The following is a 22419-nucleotide window of genomic DNA, read 5'->3' on the forward strand; positions in this document are numbered from 1 at the left end:
CCAGGCAAAGGCAGGAAACACTTGTTAGATCATAACGGTAACCAAGAAATGTCACTAACCAGGATGGCTCTGGGGCTTTGGTCAGTGATACACTGTTGTTGTTAGGGGTCATCCAGTCGGTTCCAACTCAGAGTGACCTGTGTACACCGGAACGAAACACGGCCTGGTCCTGTGCCGTCCTCACAAATTGTTCTTGTTTGAGCCCTGTCGAGGCAGCCACTGTGTCAACCCCTCTCTTTTTTGCTGCTCCTCCACTTGACAAAACAGGATGACCTTTCTCCAGGGATTAGTCTTGTCAGCCTTGCCTTGCCTCTGGACAGCGTTCTGGCTGTACTTCCCATCAGTCTGGTTTGTTCTCTCTTGGTAGTCCATGTGACTTTCAATATTCTTCACCAACTCCATAGTCCACATGCATCAATTTTCCTGTGATCTTCCTTATGCACTGTCCAACTTTCACACGCACAGGAGGCAACTGAAAATACTGCGGCTCGGGGCAGGTGCACCTTAGTCCTCAAAGTAGCATCCTTGCTTTTCAGTAATCTAAAGAGGTTGCGTGCATCAGATTTAACTAACGCAATGCATTATTTGCTCTCTACTACAGCTTCCCTGAGCATTAATTGTGGATTCGAGCAGGATGAAATCCTTGATAACTTTAATCATTTCTCCATTTTTCATGATGGTACCTATTGGACCAGTTGTGAGGATTTGGGCTTTCTTTACCTTGAGTTGCAGCTCTGGTGGCATATTGCTTACATGTGAGGCTGGTAACCACAAGGTCCGAAGTTTGAAACCACCAGGCACTGCTCAGGAGAAAGATGAGGTTTTCTCCTCCAGTAAAGCGTTGCAGTCTCAGGAACCCACAGGGACATTTCTACTCTGTCCTATGGAGCCACTCTTGGTCGGCATCGACTCGATGACAGTAAGTTTAGATTTTCATTTTTCACATTGAGTTGTAATACATCCAGCAACTCCACGGGAGACTAATGGGGGCAAACTCAGAGGCAGTTCTATCCTGTCCTACAGGGTCGCTATGAGTTGCATTGACTCAATGGCAGTTTTTTTGGTTTTGTTTTGGCATAATCTATACTGAAGGCTGCAATCCTCGATCTTCATCAATAAGTGCCAAATTGTTAATAAACCTTCCTCCAATCCTGACACCACGTTCCCCTTGATGTAATCCAGTTTCTCGGGTTATATGTGCTCAGCATATAGGTTGAGTAAGTATGGTGAGAGGCTACACCACTGACCCACCTGTCCTGATTTTAAACCATGCAGTCTTCCCTTGTTCTGTTCAAACGACTGCCTCGTGGACCCTGTACAGGTTCCCAAAAACGCAGTGAAGTACTCAGAAACTCCCATTCTTTCCAAGAGCACCTGTACTTTGCTACAATCTTCATAGTTGCTTGCCTTTGCATAGAGAATGAAGCACAAGCAAACCTCTTTCAGGTGTCTCCGCTTTCTGACATCAGCAGTGATAGCCCCTTGTTCCATGTCCTCTTCGAATCCAGCCTGAACCGCTGGCCATGTACCGCAGCAACTGTTGTTGGATGATCTTCCACAACATTTTTATTTTGCCTTTAGTAATAGTCTTCAGCTTTCTGAATACATCCACTCTTCTTTTACATTAAAAATAAAACAAAACCCTACTGCTTTCACATAATTTTCTGTTCCTGTACAAGAAGGCAGCATGAAAGAGAGACTCTTTGGGCTCTTGCTTACCCAGGGCTCTTTAACCATCGCCAGCTCTCCAGCTTTTTACTTGCTTTTAAAATAAATGTTGCAAATTGGAGTCAACTTGATGGCAGTTTTTAAAAAAAATTTAAATTCAACCTACTCCAAAGATGTATTAGTGAGATGAGCTAAGAGTACCTAATACACTGCACCTCCATCCCTGGGTGATGCGCCGTGTCAGTGCTCAGCTGCTAACAGAAGGGTTGTTGGTTCGAGTCCACTGAGAAGCACCAGGAAACAAAGGTGTGGTGATCTACTTCCAATACTCCAGTCACTGAAAACCCTTCGGGAGCACAATTCTACTGACACACCTGGGTAGCCTTGAGTTGGAATCTGGTTCACTGCATACTCCCTGCGTGGGAACCATTTGGTAAAGAGCAAATAGATTTTTATCATGTAAAAGTACTTTATTTTTATGAATCTTAAAATGTGTTCTAATGAACAGAAACTACAGGGCTAGCAGAACGTTTTGCTGAGTGAATGACTAAAATGTAATTGCAGCTCCCCTAGAACTGCCCTGTGGGTTTCGGAAACTGTTATTTCTGGGCAGCCGTGCGGGCAAGCTGGTGGTTTCAAACCGCTGACCTTGCTGTTGGCAGCCCAGCGGCACATTCTTTCATATCCATTTTTTGTTTTTTTTTCTTGTTTGCCAGACCTGTAGACTTTTAATAAAATTATGAAAATGAAAACTTATTCTGATTTAAATAAAGTTCCCATGCCAGGTTCTCTCTCTCGTTGCCCGGAGATGATGAGGATTTTAAGCTCAAATATTGAATCCTTGAAAGATAAAAGCTACCAACTATAAATAAGTGACGCTGGAAATCAAGCATAACATTTCTCCAAGACTCCACACAGCAACAAGAGTTTTTTGTTTTTCAACTGACATCCATGCACACAGAGTACTACTGAACTCAGGACAGGCTCATAGCAGCAAAAGAGAAACGGATCGGCTGATTTGCCAATGTCATGCTCCTGCCAACATCCCCCTCTCAGAGGGGAGAGGGAGCTTCCGAAAGTTCAAAACAGCACTGATCAAACTCAAACGGAGCTCATGAAACAGAGGGCAAATGAGTGGTTAAAAGAGGTAGTATACCCTAAGAGCGAATCATTTATTTAAAAAATTTTAATATACTAGTATGTTAGGCTACTTCCATGGGCAATGCAAGTGATTACTTGCAAAACACGACACAAGGGTTCTGATGGTATCACTGGAGGGAGGCCGAAGGATGGGTGTGAGGCAGCGCTGGTTGTGGCTTAAACCACCTCCATCATCTAGACTGCAGTCTATGGTGGCACGCTGTCATCAGCGCGTGATCAAGGCCACTAACATCTAAAGGCATGCTCTATCAAAACTGGAACTGACATACAGTGAAGAGGAAGAATTTGCACCTACAAGATCTTCCCAAGTTCATTTTAGTAAGGATGCATTTGGCCTTCCAATTAGGTTAAGAAGAGCTAGTGTAAGATGAGGAGTGGGCCTGATTATTGATCATGGAAAAGCCTGTGGCAACTGTGATATGCCTGCCTAATCAGTCATGCCAGTCATATCACGAAGCTGGCAGTAATGCTTCCTCCGGACCTTGCCCTGGTGGCTTAGTGACTTAAATGCTTGGCTGCTCCCCAAGGCGCCGGTTGCATGAACTCGCCAGTTGCTTCTCAGGAGAAAGGCGTGGCTGTCGGCTTCCACACAGACCACAGCCTTGGAAAGGGACGGCCAGTTCTGCCTGGTCCTACGGGGCTGCTGTGCATGAAGAAGGACTCACGAGCAATGGGTCTCAGCAACATAATTTAAGACGCACCGAAAAGCAAGTCAACCCCCGGTATGGTCTGGAATAGACACAAGATTTTAGGAACATACGGAGTTTCAGGGAAACATGGGGAAGTGACCACAGAGACAAGACCCCTTTTGTCTAGTTTCATACATGTGCTATTTATAGACAAGTTTGGGCAGCACTTTTCGAACATGAAATCGTTTCCTTGTAGGGACGCCAAGCCCTCCAACTCTGGAAGCGCTGCCTAGGTGAAAATTGTTACAAGAAAGAAAACATGCTGGCACGACAAAGGGAGGTGTACCACTGAGGGCCAAGACTGCATTTTTCTAACACCCGTTTGTTCTATTAAGGGAGAAACAGGATTCTAAACTTTTTGAAGGTTCTAGATGGAATCATGAGCTTTCTAATTTAGTCTTGGCATAACCTATCAATAGCCAATCAATTCCTATGAATGAGGTCTTTGAACACATCAAACACCAAGCATAATCTTTCTAAACGTGGATTTCGCAACATTCACACGCATAATTTGAAAGGAACCAGAGGACAGACAGGCAGCCCCCTCCCCCTGGAAAAGTGAACGTGTGAACCAGTGTGGACAGCAGGCTCTGCTGAAGCTACAGGATTGCTAACAACCACTGAGGCTGGAGAAGGCGGGCAAGTCCCCCCAGACCTTTCCAAAAAGATGCAGCCCCCCAACCACTGCTGGGCTCTCAGTTGGGGCTCCTGGGGTCACAGCTCGACGACAACACCGTGTGCCCTGGGAGCTTACTCTAGCTTCTCTATGAGTTATATTGTAAAAGTGATATGACTGGACAATTAAATATTAGAAATGACAACTGAGTATATTCTGTTTATTGTTTATGACTTACACGGAAATCGATGGGTTTGAATTGTAGAACAAGAAACCAATCATTACATTTAGACCTGGGCTTTTGAAAAACTTGCATTCCACCCATTTTAACAGTTCATATATATTTAACAACTTATATATAAATCCAGATCACAAATAATCTTGAAAAGTTAAACAATTAGGAAATACCCAAAAAAAGTCCACATATATCTAGTTTTAAATATCAGCACTCTTATTACAATAAGCAAGTGTTTAAAAAGAATAAAATTAATCAGGCTGTCACTTAACATATAACAAAGAAATAAGAGAAACTATATTTTAATTAATATTCATACTTTCTAATTTACCTTCATATCATTGTAATTTTTAAAAAAGATCCAAGATATAATTCAATTACATTTTGGTGTCTAAACTCATCAGCTTCAGCTTATATCAAAACTTGTTACCATGACAATCCTAAAACCTCAATTTTCTTTCCTTTAAAAAATGTAATAAAATAAGCCAACTCTTCTTCAACTTTTCTCCTTCGTAGCAGCTGTTTACAGATAGTAGGGATCTAGGAAGGCAGGACAGTAACATATGGAAAGCAAAAAGTACAACACTCCTGGTTGGGTTGAGAACCAAGACCTTTTCACAACAAGCAGACAATAGCTACATCTTAATGGGTAAAGAAGAAATATTTTCTTTGGGACAGCTGCTACTAGAAGAAAACCAAAGTCCCTTAATACTGTCTAAATATAATGTGTGGCTTATTACAAACAGAAATCAGTAGCAATGTCAGTATAGCCAGTAAGTGTCACAAATGATCGATATTACTTGGCGGGGGAAAAAAAAGCCACAAAGAAAAATTACATTCGCCACGAATTTCCACAATATACATATGGGAAGTCATTTTAATCTGATTTGACCCCTTGCCACTAACTGGTCCGTAAAGAAGTATGGTATGGGACGATCACTGAGGAGAAAACAAGCAAAGTTGGGCTTATGCAACAGCGGCTATGTACATCAGGAGGGAGACATGCTAGCTAATGCAACAGGAAGGCCTGCATGTAAGCAGCCCCACGGTCACAGATGCCCCAAGGAAGCCCTACGTCACTAAGTCACCACATCACACACATGCACGGTTCAGGTTCGCTTTCCCCAGAAAAGGGTACACAGTATTTTGTTGTAAGTACCAGACACATTTACAAGATATGCACAAATTAGAATGCAAGGGTTATGCTCCTTTGATGTAGGCCTCAAATATGCCAACAGTGAAAAATCACTTATAAAGATGGAGAAAAGGGTCAGACTACAAACAATCTGGGAAAATACGCAAAGAAAACGCAACTACTCTGCAATTGGAGAGACGGTAGAAATATTTGTGTGTCCAAATTAGACCATCGCTGTAACATTTAGATGGCTGTGCACTCACTCGGCACCAGGTTTATTGGGAAGATGTGATGTTTGCAACACCCTCCGTTACCCTACTGCGGTGCCTTACCCTCGGGGGAGGTGAGCATTATGCCACTCTGTGCGCACCGCCCTGCTGTTGGCGCTCACCTGAAGAAAAAGCCGTGCCGTGCACATAATTACGAAGATGGATCCCACTGAAAACCCAAGGAAAATGGATTTCCTCACCTTTGCACAAGTCTGTGGACAGAACGCTTGCTTACAGGACAAATCTGAGTACTGACCCATCTTTTCTCTTTTAGAAATATTAGCAAGGAGCTGGGTTCATGCGCAGTTCTGGTCCCCTAGCCACTGTGCAGTCATCTTGTTACCGATGCCCTGTCCACCTGTAGCATAATTTCAAACTACGCAGTTCAGCTCCATGTGAATATTTACCCAAATAAATTAATGTAAAAACATTTCTAATAACATGAATAATCCTTATTTGTGAATACTTTAAAGGTATACAGTACAGCACAGCAAGGCTTAGTTATGCTATTTTTAAAAAGAGTGGCCAAATATGTCTTTTACCTTAAAGAAACCTGTACAATTAACCATTTGGTTTTGTAGAATTCTGAACTCCCTTTTGAAGACTTTATGCTAGTTTATCACTTTCCAAAATATCTGCATGAAAGCTTCCTTAAATGGCCTCTATTTGATCTTTGTCACACAGATTTGCTGTGAGTGTTCTGAGCCTCAGCGACCATTTCAGCCACGTAGAAGCGGGTGGAGTACACGCGTGGGAAAGATCTGAGCAGCCACCTGACTCACGCACTGGACAGATGAGGTTTTTCATCGGCTCTACTAACTCTTTCCTCAGGACTAGTCGTTAAGACACATCCATCATTTTATTAGACAATGTGTTTTATTACCTAACCATTTCGCAGGGACTGCATCTAAAATTTAAAATTGTCGAGATGCTCCGGCCAGTCTCCATTTTCACCAAAGATGCCAGAGGGGATGTCTTTCTAAACCCCTCCTCAGTGATGTGAACCAAGCGGTTTGATGTCAAAAGCAAAGGGACCAATGAAAAAGCATGCTTTAGAATTCTTTTTATTCCAAAGAAAGCAAATTCTACTACTGTTGTGATCACAAGGTCATTGGATGAAATAGGAGAGCTTATTCATAATCACTTAGCGGCAGGACTTTAGACAAAACCAGTAATATGTGCCACATAGATGATTATTTCTTCAAGAGAGAGCTAACTGATAAACCTGACTTTACAGTTAATATCAACAGATTCAACTAAAGAAAATGCACTGTTCCACATTCAGCTTGAAAATGCTTAGTATTTTCCACAAACTTAAATTTAGTTTAGAAAGGTTAGTAGTCTCTTTCTAAACTATGGCATATACTATATATAGCATTTTAAATATATTTATATATAATGATTTGCACATCAGATTTAGAAGGAATCTGCAGATCTACTTTGATAGAATTGTTGGTCTCTTGCAGCTGTTCAGGTTGAGGAGGCTTCTGCAGCACTTTCATTTGAAGGCGGGGAACCGTGACCGGGTTCGGAGGAAGCAGCTGCTGAGGCTTCGATCACGGCAGGTGGGAAATGACGACGACACACAGGACATGTCCCCGACTGAGGGAGACAGACCCAGTAGGTTAGCAGGCAACACAAACTAGACTCTCAATAAAGAAAAAATATCGCTTTATCCTGAAACAAATCAATTCATTTAAGAATAAAAGCCAAATAAAATTTAAATTCTGATGATACAGAAAGACAAAAGACTATGCTAGTGCCCTGTCACCCTCTCTGACTCCCAGTTCCTTGAGGGTAAACAGTGTCTCCATTATAGGCTTGCCTTTTCGGCCATTTGTCTTCCAGTGAGTGGGTGTCGGAGGAGCCGCCTCTGCTGCATGCTCTGCACTGGCGCTGTGGTCGAGGTGGTGCGCACATATGCTATGCATCTTTGGGGCTCAGTGTAGCTCAACAATTACTGGAACTGAAGTTGCTGGGTGAACTTGAACTGCCAACCTTCAGGTTAAGGGTGGATTACAAACTGTTTGTACCACCCAGGCACCTTATAATACATAGACAACAAAAATCAAATCTGAACGAATTCATGTACTAATCCGTCACCCAGGACCTTCCTCAGAGAAACTGAAGGCTTCTTGCACGTCAGTACAGCACGGACATGTCAGAGCAGGTGAACCGCATGCCTTCCTTATAAGCCGTCTAACTTTTCAAATCAAGTTAAACCCAAACCAAACTCACTGCCATCAAGGTGATGCCGACTGATGTCAATCCTATAGGACGGGGTAGAACTGTCCCTGTGGGTTTGTGGGACTGGAACTCTTTGCAGGAGTAGAAAGTCTCAATAAGGAAACAAACTGACCAGAGACCTGGGAGGGAAGCAGTACTGAGAGGATAACTTTCTAGGGCCAATGGAGGATTCTAGAGATATGTAATCTGACGATGTCGCTGAAAATCTGGTCTTTGCCCCGGAGATCTTCATGATAAAAAAGGAGGGTAAGAGATTATGATAGCGACAGAGTTGTATTTTGGGAACAATATTTCCAGGAGAAATGGGAAAGGCTTTATAGTAAGTTGTTTCCTGACAAGAGAGAAACGTGAATTTGCCCTGGGTTATGGCTGAGTTCACTATAATTCAGGGCTTACTAAATAAACTACTATCCGAAAATTTAATTCAGCAGACATTTGCTATCATTTATCATGCAGCCTGAGCTCTAACAAGATTTTCAGAATCAGAGAAATGAGTATGATCTCAACCCAAATGGCGTTCCCTGTGTGACCTCAGATGACCGGCCCCAATGGACACACGTCCGCGAGCTACCGTGAGGCTTACATGAAAACGTGTACACGACACACATGAGCAGGGGCACAGAAAACCACCGCCTTAAGTCCTTAATGCTGCCATGGATATTTAAAGAAAGAGGACATTAGGGGCTTTCGAAGGTGGAATTTAGGCAGGTGACGGAATCGTATGAGCAGTATGGGGTACGGAACAGGGGCAAGTTCGTGCCACACTGAACAAACATTTACAAATGGACACAAGAGCAACTCTGGGGGCTAGATCACAACTGGTCTTGTGAGAGCCAAGAGAGAAACGGTAGACTATTTTATTTGTCAACGGAAGTCAGTCTGTCTGTTTCACATTTCAGGAAAATAATCTGTGCAGGAGGTTGAGAAAATTAATTTAACTCTAGTAGTTAGCAACCACCTGTAAGTCAGCTTTTAGGAAGGAAACCAAAGACGACCGCACAGCTTAAAACCAAGAACAGCACGCACCACACCCTCACTTCACCCTGGGTCAATCTGTCTGAAGAGCATGTGATCAAAGACGCTGGAGCAATAGAAGAACACAGCATTATAATTGGAGGAAGGCTTACTAACAACCTTGATATGCAGATTGCACCACTTTGAAGTGGAATTAAAACACATGCTGATGAAGCTAAAGGACTGTAGCCTGCAATACGGATTATAACTCAATGTAAAGAAAATGAAAAACCTCTCAACTGGACCAAGGTAACATCATGATAAAGGAGAGGAAGGTGAAGTTGTCAAGATCACATTGTGCCCGGATCCATCATCAATGCGCATGAATGTACAGTCAGGAGATCAAAAGATGGTTGCATTGCATAAATGTACAGCATAAGATCGCTTTAAATTTTTGAAAAGCAAGTATGTCAGTTTAAGGACTAAGGTGTGCCTGCCCCAGCCACGGTATTCTCCATCGCCTCATATGCATGGGAAAGTTGGACACGAAGTAAAGAATTGATGCATTTAAATGATGGCGCTGGCGGAGAATGTGGAAAGTTCCTGGACTGCCAAAGGAAAAAACACATGCATTTTGGAAGAAGTATGTCGAGACTGTGCCTTAGAAGCAAGGGTGGCAAGACCTGGCTTCATGGGCTTCGGGCGTCAGGAGAGACCAGTCCCTGGAGAAGGACATCACACGTGCTTAAAGGCCTTCAACAAGCTGGGCGGACACAGCAGCTACAACAGTGGGCTCAAACCTAAGAACAAGTGTGAGGATGGCACAGGACGGGGCAGTGTTTCATCCTGTTGTGCACAGGGTTGCTCTGAGTTGGAACTGCCTCAATTGTACTTCACAACAACAAATAGTAGCTAAGGCCCAAAGAGGTAAAGTCTGCCGCACAGGGCGGGATGGGAACAGAAGGAACGGCCCTAGTGGCTTCAAGCATACACAATGTTGGCCAGCTTGGGTGGCTTCGCGTTTCTGTCTTCACCCAATTTACTGACTGCTGCCCTCAACGGATAGACTAACACAGTGGCTGCCACATGGCTCCGGCATAGGAAGGATTGAGGCTGGCAGACGATTGGGCAGTGTTTCCTTCTGTTGTGCACAGGGTCCCTATCTGTCAGAACTGATTCGATGGCAATGACCCTCACCCCCACCTTTACTGCTGCTACTGCCCCCAGCTCTGTTCTACCACTCCCATGTAGGGCACTGCAAGTTCTTTCTCACTGAATTCTAATTTGAATTACTACTAATTTACTGCTACTCTCTGATACTCTGTTTGGTATTTGCAAATTCATTATAGATTATCTGTTTCAACCAAAGCTCTAGAGATAGGGCACACTGGTGATACAGTGTCAAATAAACATGTAAATTAAGAATTACTTAGAGTACTACTATTTTCCCCCCAGTTATATTCTAGGGGAGGGGAAGATCTTGGAAAGAAGTACTGATAAACATGAGCCTGCTGAGGTAAGAACTAAAAATTTTTTTAAAAAGCAAAAGGGGCATAGGGGAAAAAGCTACTGTATACAAACATTTTAGGGGTGAAGACTGTGTAGTATGGAAGGGACCAGACCAAGACCAGGGATGTACATGGTAGACAATGGTGGAGGAGGTGGGGAAAGGAAAACAAAAGGATGAATACAAGGAAGAAAAGGGTAGTGGGGTCAGGGGGCATTAATCCACCCAATGGGAGGGTATTGTTTATATCTCCACAGGGAAAGTGGGACCAGACTTCAACCCAGTGTCGCAAGGTGTGAATGCAATATCCCGGCGTGGAGGAAGGAACCAGTGGAGAGGTCTGGGAGGCTGGCCCCAGCACCATAAATTAAGTGGATTCCTGCCCTTCCCCAAAAAGCATTTGTTCCAAAGGACGACATTGACTCTGCAGCTCCGGGAGATGGACATATCTGATCAGAGCACACGGGAGCAGATGAAGGGGCAGGAGGAGAGAGTGGAACACAGCCAGGCCCACCAGGCCGTGAGGTTGATGTTCCTGAGTAGAGCAGCCAGTCCACAGAGAGAACAACATGGCTGGCCCAACTATGAGACATGATGCCCCTCAGTGACTAAGGGCGATACAGGGGACAGCACCGGAGACACAGTGTGGGAATTGCACCTGACCTGATCCCACCACACCGAGGCAAATCACTGGGGGAGTGCAACGGAACAGCAAGGGAATGGAGTGGCAAGGTCCCCAGGGAATGCTGAAAGTGGACTTTGGGGCCAGGGCGTGGTGCCCCAACAGACTGGACTGGAAAACGCTCCTAAGGGCCAGCAAACGATCCCTGAACTAACAACAAGCTTTTCTCTTGTGAACTGTTTTGTTCTGTTCTTTGTCAGTGGATTGCTTTTGTTGTTTTGTTGTCTGGTTGTATACTGTTGCTTTGTTTTCCTCTGTCTTGTTTTTGTGCATGTTAGTGACTCCACAGGTCTGTCTGAATAGGACAGGCTGGATGAACTATCTGGAGGAAAAACAACGGGACCGACAGTTCTGGGGGGACTTGGGGTGGGGGGGTAGGGGGGGTAAGGAAGTGGTGTTAACAAACCCAGGGACAAGGGAAAAACATGGGACCCCAAATGGTAGAGAAGGGGGAGTGACAGGCCTGGGGGGAAATGATCAAGGGTAAGGTTGCTTAGAGAAGAGGTATACTCTAGCCCAGGTGGCGATGAAGCATGGTAGTAGGGCAGGAGGAAAGTCAAGGGAGATGGAGGAAAGAGCTAGGAGTCAAAGGGCATTCATGGAGGTCTAGACAAAGACATGTACATGCAAATATATATAGGAGGATGGGGAAATAGATCTATGTGTCTATATTTATAGGTCAAGTATTAAGGTGGCGGAAGGACATTGGGCCTCTACTCAAACACTCCCTCAATGCATGAATACCTTCTTTTATTAAATTGGAACTCTATGATGCTCACTCTCCCGATACAACGGCTGGAGCCAAAGTGGGTGAACAAGTAAATGTGGTGAAGAAAGCTGATGGTGCCCGGCTATCAAAAGAGATAGTGACTGGGGTCTTAAAGGCTTGAAGATAAACAAGCGGCCATCTAGCTCAGAAGCAACAAAGTCCACATGGAAGAACACACCAGCCTGTGTGATCGAGTGGTCCCAAAGGGATCAGTTACCAGGCATCAAAGAACAAAAAATCATATCATTGACTGCACACCTCCATGATAGGATCGCTGAAGACAAATGGGTGCATAAGCAAATGTGGTGAAGAAAGCTGATGGTGCCCGGCTATCAAAAGAGATAGTGTCTGGGGTCTTAAAGGCTTGAAGGTGAACAAGCGGCCATCTAGCTCAGAAGCAAAAAAGCCCACATGGAAGAAGCACACTGGCCAGTGCGATCACGAGGTGCCAAGGGACCAGGTATAAGGCATCATGCAAAAAAAACAACAACAATATAAGTGTGTGTATATATGTGTATATGTATATGTATTTATATACCATATTAAATGAAGGGGGAAGTGCAGAGTGGAGACCCAAGGCCCAAGTGTCGGCCAATGGAGATCCCCTCATAGAGGCGTTTAGGAGAGGAGATGGGTTAATTAGGGTGCGAGGTAGTACCAATGAAGAACACAGCTTTCCCCCAGATCCTGGATGCTTCCTCCCCCCAACTACCATGATCCGAATTCTACCTTGCAGGCCTGGATAGGACAGAGGCTGTACACTGGTACATATGAGGGCTGGAGGTACAGGGAATCCAGGGTGGATGATACCTTCAGGACCAAGGGTGTGAGGGACGATGCTGGGAGAGTGGAGGGTGAGTGGGTTGGAAATGGGGAACTGATTACAAGGATCCACATGTGACCTCTTCCCTGGGAGAGGGACAGCAGAGAAGGGGGGAAGGGAGACTCCGGATAGGGCAAGATATGACAAAATAACGAGGTATAAATTACCAAGGGCACATGAGGGAGGGGGGAAAGGGGAGGGAGGGGAAAAAAAAAAGAGGACCTGATGCAAGGGGCTTAAGTGGAGAGCAAATTCCTTGAGAATGATTGGGGCAGGGAATGCATGGATGTGCTTTATACAATTGATGTATGTATATGTATGGATGGTGATAAGAGTTGTATGGGTCCCTAATAAAATGTAAAAAAAGAAAAGAGGAGAAAAAAATGATTAGGGCAAAGACTGTACAGATGTGCTTTATACAATTGATGTATGTATATGTATGAACTGTGATAAGAATTGTATGAGCCCCTAATAAATTGTTAAAATTAAAAAAAAAAAGAAAGAAGTACTGATAAAAAACAATTCCGAATCCAGATTAGACGTCGATCCACAATGTCCAGAAGCCATAGCAGATTTGACACATATGTGATTTTCACACAGGCAACATTAATGAAATAGTAATCACGTCCGTACAGGGAACACTGTGGCTGGTCTTTGTAACATGTGTTATAAGCATGCGCTTGAGATTTTGCTTTTGTAAAGGTGAAAAAACAAACAACTCTGATTTTGAATAAAAGTGTTGATCTGATAGAATTTTTAATATTCGCCGAGTGCTCACCAGTTGCCAGGTTATCTCATTTAGTTATCACAATATTATGGTATTGTAGATAATAAAATACCACTTTACAAATGATGAAGAATTAAAAATTTCAAAGATGAAATAAAATAATATGAGCATTAGGAAAAAAATAATAAAAAAGAAATGGGTAGTGGGGGCACAGGGAACTCACCCACCCAAGGGGAGGGTATTGTTTATATCTCCACAGGGTAAGAAAGAGGGACCAGACTTCAACCCAGTGCTCCAAGATGTGAATACAACATGCCGGCATGGAGTAGGGAACCAGTGGAGAGGTCTGGGGGGTTGGCCCCAATCCCTACTACTAAGTGGACAGCTGTCCCTCCCCCCAGAATTTATTTCAAAAGACGGCACTGAATCTGCAGCTCCAGGAGAGGGACATATCTGATCAGAGCACATGGGTGCTTATGAAGGGGGAGGAGGAGAGAGTGGAGCACATCCTGGCCCACAAGGCCTTGAGGACGATGACCCAATTAAAGCAGCCAGTCCACAGAGAGGACCACATGGCCAGTCCCACTTTGAAACATGACGCCCCTGACTGACCTGTAGTTCTACAAAGGAAAACACTGGCGAGACAGTGTGGGAATTACACCCGATCTGATCCCGCCACACCAAGGCAAAACATTAAGTGGGCACAACAAGGCAAAACATTAAGTGGGCACAATAGAATAGCAAGGGAATGGAGCGGTGAGGTCCCCAAGGAATGCTGAAGGTAGACTCTGGGGCCAGGGCGTGGTGCCCCAACAGACTGGACTGGAAAACACTCCTAAAGGCCAACAAACAATCCTTGAACTAACTACAAGCTTTTCTCTCTTGTTGTGTGTGTGTTTTGGTCACTGGTTTGCTGTTGTTTTGTTGCATATTGTTGTTTGGTTTTGCTCTGTCTTGTTTTTATGTATGTTATTATCTCCGCAGGCCTGTCTAAATAATATAGGCTGTATGAACAATCTGGAGGAGAAAACAATGGGACTGACAGTTCTGCCGGGACATGGGGTGGGGGGGGGGGGGGAAGGAAGTGGTGTTAACAAACCCAGGGAAAAGGGAACAACAAGGTATCCATATTGGTGGTGAGGAGGGTGTGGGAGGCCTGGTAATGTAACAAAGAGGAATTGCTGAAACCCTGGTGGGGACTGGGCATGATAGTGGGACAAGAGGAAAGTGAAGGGAAATAGAGGAAAGAGCTGGGAAGCAAAGGGCATTTATAACGGTCTAGATAAAGACATGTATATATGCAAATATATTTATATATGAGGATGGGGAAATAGATCTATGTGCATATATTTAAATGTTTAGTATTAAGGTAGCAGAAAGACATTGGGCCTCCACTCAAGTACTCCCTCAATGCAAGAACACTCTGTTCTATTAAATTAGCATTCTATTAAATTAGCTCACCTTCCTGACACAACCGCTGAAGACAAAGCGGGTGCATAATCAAATGTGGTGAAGAAAGCTGATGGTGCACGGCTATTAAAAGATAAAGTGTCTGGGGTCTCAAAAAGGCTTGAAGGTAAACAAGCGGCTATTTAGCTCAGAAACAACAAAGCCCACATGGAAGAAGCACACCAGCCTGTGTGATCACAAGGTGCCCAAGGGATCAGTTATCAGGCATCAAAAACAAAAAATCATATCATTGTGTGCTCACCTCCACGATATGATCACTGAAGACAAAAGGGTGCAAAAGCAAATGTGGTGAAGAAAGCTAATGGTTGCCCGGCTATCAAAAGATATAGCGTCTGGGGTCTTAAAGGCTTGAAGGTAAACAAGCAGCCATCTAGCTCAGAAGCAACAAAACCCACATGGAAGAAGCACATCAGCCTGTGTGATCACGAGGTGTTGAAGGGATCAGTTATCAGGCATCTTCAGAACAAAAAATCTTACTATAGTGAATGAGGTGGGGAGTGCGGAGTGGAGACCCAAAGCCCATTTGTAGGCCACTGGACATGCCCTTGCGGGGAGGAGACGAGCCAGTCAGGGTGCGATGTAGCAACGATGAAGAAATGCAACTTTCCTCTAGTTCCTAAATGCTGCCTCCATCCCCAACCCCCCCCCCCCAATTCCCCTATTATGATCCCAATTCCACCTTGCAAGTCTGGCTAGACAAGAGGATGGATACTGGTACAGATAGGAACCAGAAACACAGGGAATCCAGGGAAGATGATCCCTTCAGGACCAGTGGTGTGAGTGATGATACTGGGAATGTAGAGGGAGGGTGGGTTGGAAGGGGGACCCGATTACAAGGATCTACCTGTGACCTCCTCCCTGGGGGACAGACAACAGAAAAGTGGGCGAAGGGAGATGTCGGTCAGGGAAAGATATAACAACATAATAATTTATAAGTTATCAAGGGTTCATAAGGGAGGGGAAAGCGGGGAGGGAGGGGAAAAATGAGGAGCTGATGCCTGGGGCTTAAGTGGACAGCAAATGTTTTGAGAATGATGAGGGCAACGAATGTACAAATGAGCTTTACACAATTGATGTATGTATGGATTGTGATAAGAGTTGTATGAGCCCCTAATAAAACAATTTAAAAAAATACAAAAAATAATTGGGTTCGCCATGACTTTCACGCAAAACAACATACTATATCATAAATACTTTTATATGCTTTACCAATTTAACTCTAAATGTATTCCAGAGAAATCTTCTAAAAACTAATGTATACATTTACAGTAATTACTATTACATGCTCCCCAAAGGATGATTTTTTGGAAGAGACACAAACAGATAATTTTACTGTTCAAACAGGAAAAAACACAAGTATAGATACAAAAGTTATACGAAATGTAATTCTATTAATAATAAATGTAAAATCCAAATTATATAAATATTAGTATATGGTTTAGTCAAGTTTCAAAAACTGTGTTTGTAAACACTCTTGGCTATAGACATTGTTAATGGGAAAGGGAGAAGATTAGTGATAGAAAAAGGCAGAGAATTGAGGAGGCAAAAGACTGTAACCAACAAAAACATGCTGCATGTCAAGCTTTGAAAAAGGAGGGGAGGAAACAGTAATACCAAGCCAACATCCCACGGGGTGAGAAAGCTGCCTTCAGCCTCAGAACCGAGACCTTAGGCTGGATGACGCAATGGTGAGCATTTCTACACTGAGTTTGCTTTAGAGAAGAGTTTTGAGTAGGGTAAAATAGCAAATGAGGATAAAGGCAAAGAAAGGAAAATGAAGAAAGAGGAGCATGTAGGAATGAGAGGAAGAAAGGGAGGGATTATGGGGGAAAGAGAGCTATATACCCAAGTAAATAGGCTGGGAAAGTGGCTTAGTGCTTCCTGCTGAATATAAAGTAAGTATTTTGCACACAAAATACATATCCTATGTTCACATAAAACACTCAGAGAGAAGATTTAAATAAAACTTACTTTTTAAAAGAAATTCAAATATCTTTAAAATTTTTGTGCAAATATTTAAGGATAAGCAATAAATGTAGTAGGAGCTGCTTGGTGAGTTATTAAATAACTAGATGAATGCGCTCTCAAATGATGTGAATAGTACACTGTTTCTTTGCTTTAGAAACTCTGTGAAACACCAAAGCTCAGGGTTACAATTATCATTATTGTCTAAACTGCTCTTTAGAGAATTTAGTTCCATTTTATCATTAGTTCCATATAATCATTAAAAGGCAGCAAACTAGTAAAAACACTAACTTTTTCTTGCAACTCATTTGTTTTCATTTTGACTTCTAGATGCACTCACATACTACCAACACTCTGTGGGGCTTCTGATGAGCAAGAAGGAAGAAGCATAGGTCATTCTTTACTTCTGGGTACCATTTTCTGCTCAAGTAACTCTCATTCTAAAAGTCCAACACAGCCCACCTAAAGTCTTCAGAGATTCTATTGAATTATCAATTAGCAAACATTCATAAGACTTACCTTCTGTAGCCAAATTGATACACAAGGCTTGTGGAAGAAATGGTGGCAGGGCAACTCTGTTGCTATGTCGTCCTTAATGTACTCACTGCAACAGATGGGGCAGCACTGCTCCTGGCCAATCGCTGGGAAGGACACAGAATTGGTGCTACCAATCACACTAAGTTCAACTTTAATAAAATTAAAAACCAGTATGCTAGCGCACAGATAATACCCCTTAATACAGGTCATACGAGACAACCAGACTTGGATAAGTTAATGGGTAAGTTTACTTCTGATTAAAATACCACTCTTTGGAATCTGATAAAGCATTGCTTCTGAGTAGATAACATTTGTCCCAGATATAAGTTGATAAGTGAAAAATATTACTCTACTTGGTAAAAGTGGGTCAGGATTTGGTGGCTAAAGAAAACGGAATGCGAGTTTCCAATCCACAGTACTAGATCTCCTTGGCACATCGATCATATACAGCATCATATTGAAACATGCAAGGGCGCTCGGTGCTCTTACCAGTGTGATCTTCAAGAACAAGGGTCTCTGGAAGACCATCGATGCTCTCCTTACTTGCTGGGGGGTTGGCCACCTCAACATCCACTGCAAGAGACTCTAAATGTGCCAGGGCAGTCTGGGGGGGGGGGGGAAGAGGGGAAAGAAAAAGTATATTGCTTATAGAAAGCATTTAAAATGGTAATAGGAAATTAATGTTTTTAAAGTACCCCCAGCATTATTCTCTCCCAGCTTGTTTCCTTCCAAAAGAACCCAAGCACTGTCTTTCTGTCCAGCCACATCATCCAAAACATCCCCCACAAATCCTACTCTTCACAAGGGCAACAACAATCTAGTGTGGCTCAGCAATAACCTCCTTGCCCAGCAGCTTTCTTTATCCACGCGCCTTTCTGGTGTGGGGTCGACAATATGAGAGGGGAGACTGTACACGAGAACAGAAAATGTGGCTGAGGTCACTGGATGTTTAAGGTAAGGAAGCAAATGAGACATTGTGAATGGCTGTGCTTATTGCTGGCAGAGGGTCAGCGTGCCCAGTGTCAGCTCACAAATACTACTCAGTTACGTGGACTGTGAACCTGACTGAGAAGTTTAAATGTTTGTACTAAAGTTACTGTTCTCACAAGGATAGAAAGAACATCAGATCATATGAGTTACACTCATCCTTTCTGGATTAATTAGTTTGCCTGCTCTAATGAGATTAAGATTCAGGCAGCTTAGATATTTTTGTCTGCCACTTGTACAATTACATGCTCTTAGTGCTCATGTTGGTTCCTGTGACTGGTCCTGGCTGTCTATCCATGTCTTATCAATTCCTCAGGCCTGGGTTAGTCCAATCTCATCCATGAAAACTGTATCAGCGCTCCCTGATCATGTTCCTATTTTTCTTCAGAACTGCTCCCATACGCAAAGAGAAAATAGTTAATGTTATATCCTAATGACATCATGAAACCACCGACCTATGAGACCTCAGCATTAATCTAGTCCAAAAAGACCCTTGAAAACCTCCAAAATGGAGCCTCCCACATACACGCCTGCCTGACAGTTACCCTTGTCGAATGTTGTGCAAGTCTCGGGTAACAATCTTTATATTTGACAGTCTCTACCATAGATATTATAGCGATGTACCATGGCTTTCTGCCAAAAGGGACATGGGATGATTTACAAAACAGAATAAGGCTAAGGCAAAATCAAGTCAGGACTGAAACATGAGAACGCAAAGTCTTATCACTTTATGAGGATGGAGTACGCCTGGGCAATGCTTTGTTTGTTCTGTTACATGTAAGGTTGCTATGATTCAGAGCTGTCCTGATGGCACCTAACAATAATAAATAAGGTTAGTCTTTATCTTCAAAATTCAACGAAAGACCCCAGCACAAAGTTATCTTTTCTAAATCTGTAGTCTCTGAGCGGTGTAATTTATGTGCTTGCTCAGCTGATAACCGAAAGGTTGGGGTGGGTGCGGGTTGGCACCCACATAGAGTTCCTGGGAATAAAGGCCTGGCAACCTGGCTCGCACTAACCGGTCCCTGAAAGTGCCGTGCAGCACAGTTCTACCCCGACACACATGCCAGCGTCAGAAGGAACTCGATGGCAACTGGGTTCATTTTTTTCTATTCAAATTTATCCCGGCTAAAGACATCTCTCATCTCCAAACATCTACTGTGTTAATTCACACAACAAATCCTTTTTCAGTCGCTTACTAAACCCCCCTAAAATGGAAAGAATTAATAGCTAATACTGTACTTCAAATTTGGTGCTGGATTTGCTGAGAGACTGCAAAAGGAAAAACAATGTGCCACCAACTGACTCACTGCTTCTCAGTTACAAAGTACCCTTCAAATAGGCTCTGTGAAAATAGATCTGCGCCTTTTAAATATTTTTCCTGTATCAACAATAGAAGGTATTGGAGAGACACCGAAGGTGGAAAGGCCTTTCCTTCCTGGTTCCCATGGGCTTGTTGGGCATCCTCCTAGTCTTCTTTCTGCAGAGTGGGTAGTTCTTCGGGATTTGGATCGCGTTTATTCCGGTTCCCCAGCACCTGGCTCCTGCAATGCAGGTGGCTTGCAGCTTCGCCTAGCATCCCCCTAAGTCAGATTGTGGGGAGTGAGTTACCTTGCTGCCAATAGTTCTTCGGGGCCTCAAAGATGATTGACTTTCAGTACATCCCAGAAGGCGGATCGCAGTGCTCCCTCAAGTACTCCATCTGAGATCTATTAACTGAGGGCAAGTGGTTGCCTGTTGGACTGCGATCCACAGGGTCTGCGGTTTAAAACTACCAGTGGGCTCTACAGGAGGAAGACGAAGCTTTCTACTTCCCTAAACAGCTAGTCTTGGAAGCCCACAAGTCAAACACTGACTCGTTGGCAGTGAGCTTTTGGTTTTGGTTTGAGTCAATGTCTGGTTTGCAATGCAAATCTCTTATAATAGCTAGCAATTATTTAAACTTTCTTGTTTGTATTAATTTATGATTTTTCTCTTAATTGAGCCCAGGCTGATAAAGAACTGGTATGAGGAATAGGTGCAGGCCACAGACTAATAAGCATGAGATTTGGAGATGGGTTGGGTTGGGTCCCTGGGCTTAAGTACAGTGGTGTGATCTTTGCCAAGACAAAACAGTACACTAGTAGGTAGCCCGTGGCATGCAGTGGTGTCACGCTGAACCAAGCCTGTGGTCGACTGTAGCGAAGGGACAACGGAAGCGTGTCTTGGGTGTCTAGCTAGCTCTTTCAGTGATGATGACTAGAAAATTATGAGGTGAAATAGATTCTCTGAGTGCCCTTATATGTTTACAAAGATAAAACGCCCAACTTAGGGCTATTAAATATCATTAAAAACAGAGTATGAAAATCAGAGGCTTCCATGGAAGCCCTAAAATAATTCATTTCTAAAAAAGTTTTTTAAAAACTAAATTATATGAATTGCTTAATTAAAATGAGGTCTGAATTTTCCATCACGAAAAGCGTCTCAAAATTTACAGCATTGATGAGTAAAAAATTAGCCTTCTGAAAACTGGATTGGACGCAGATGAAAGTGACAATCTTACATCCCCAAGACCTTCTTTTAGCAGTGGAAGTAGCCTCCGCTTCACACGTTCATCCTTCTCTGCTTAAACTCCTGTGATAAGCACACCTAGAGAACACACCTCCTAGGACCCCCCTGCCCAATAACAAAGGTTCACGGAAAACTACAGCAGTCAAATAAAGGTTAGTGTGATCGAGACCACAGATCATTCAGGAATGAAAGTTTTGTCATTCCAAGTAAAGAAGGGAGACGTCGGACAGTGTAAGATATGACGAAATAATAATAATTTATAAATTATCAAGGGTTCGTGAGGAAAGGGAGAGTGGGGAGGGAGGGGAAAAAATAAGGAGCAGATACCAAGTAGAAAGCAAATGTTTTGAGAATGATGAGGGTAACACTTGTACAAATGTGCTTGACACAAAGCACAATGGAAGTATATATGGGTTGTGATAAAGAGTTGTACGAGCCCTCAATAAAATGATTTTTAAAAAGAGAAGGAATTCCAACCAACTAAGGTATCAATCATTTGCTATTCCACTCCTATTTAGTTAATAATTTCACAGACTTCTCAACCAAGAGATGAGAAATGGAAGGTTATTTGCCCATTCTCGCTTTAACTATAGTCATAAGTCTTCTCTAGCTCTCTGACTACTTCTCAAGATACTTGGTTTATTAAGAACTTAGTGCTACTGCTAAACAGAAAGAAAACTTGACATCAAGTTGATTTTTACTCAGAATGCCCATCAGGATCAGGGAGAAATTCCCCATAGGATTCTCAAGGTTGAAACTTCTATGGAAGCAGGCTGCTACATCTTTCTCACACTAAGAGACTAGTGGATTCAAACCACCAATCTTTGAGTTAGCACCTGAATGCTTGCACAGGGTGCCACCAGGGCTCCCTGAAACCAAAGAGCTACTACAGTGGTTCTCAACCTTCTTAATGCTGCGACCCTTTCATACAGTTCCTCATGCTGTGGTGACCCCAACCATATAATGATTTTTGTTGCTACTTCATAACTTAATTTTACTACTGTTAGGAATCGGGTGACCCCTGTGAAAGGGTTGTTCGACCCCCAAAGGGGTCACCACCCACAGGTTGAGAACTGCTGTGAGTAATTTTGGTAGGTTATTTCAGAGTAACTATACTTCAATGCATATTTATCTCAAGGGGTTCGGCGTGATTCCTTTCTGATGCTTATCTTCACAGTTACAGTGGTAATAAATGCTTCCAACTTTAGCTATATAAAAATAATTTGTTGTGTTGGGACTGACACACAATTAAGGTGATCTAGGCTCATCTATTAGCCACATAAACAAAGAGATCATTTCACTAACTGTATCTTTAGGCACTACAATACATTTACAAAATCTAATCCAAATCAAATGGACTAACTACCCCAACCTATAATACACACAGATTTAACATTTACATATTGCACTGAGGAAATCTGCTGCAAA

The 22419-nt window shown here is 43.1% G+C and overlaps 1 protein-coding gene across 1 annotated transcript in view; it reads right to left on the minus strand.

Annotated features, from left to right (window-relative positions):
- Positions 1 to 4324: 4324 nt before the first annotated feature.
- Positions 4325 to 22419, minus strand: part of PJA2 (praja ring finger ubiquitin ligase 2) — a 74940-nt gene continuing 56845 nt past the window's right edge. Inside the window, exons 8-10 of the mRNA XM_075541369.1 lie at positions 17944 to 18058; positions 17437 to 17558; positions 4325 to 7375 (exon numbers count right to left, since the gene is read on the minus strand). Of these exons, the coding sequence (XP_075397484.1) occupies positions 7244 to 7375; positions 17437 to 17558; positions 17944 to 18058 (369 nt within the window). The 3' untranslated portion in view covers positions 4325 to 7243. The remainder of the gene's footprint in view (positions 7376 to 17436; positions 17559 to 17943; positions 18059 to 22419) is intronic.

Source organism: Tenrec ecaudatus, chromosome 2, assembly GCF_050624435.1.
Source record: "Tenrec ecaudatus isolate mTenEca1 chromosome 2, mTenEca1.hap1, whole genome shotgun sequence".
NCBI lineage: Eukaryota > Metazoa > Chordata > Mammalia > Afrosoricida > Tenrecidae > Tenrec > Tenrec ecaudatus.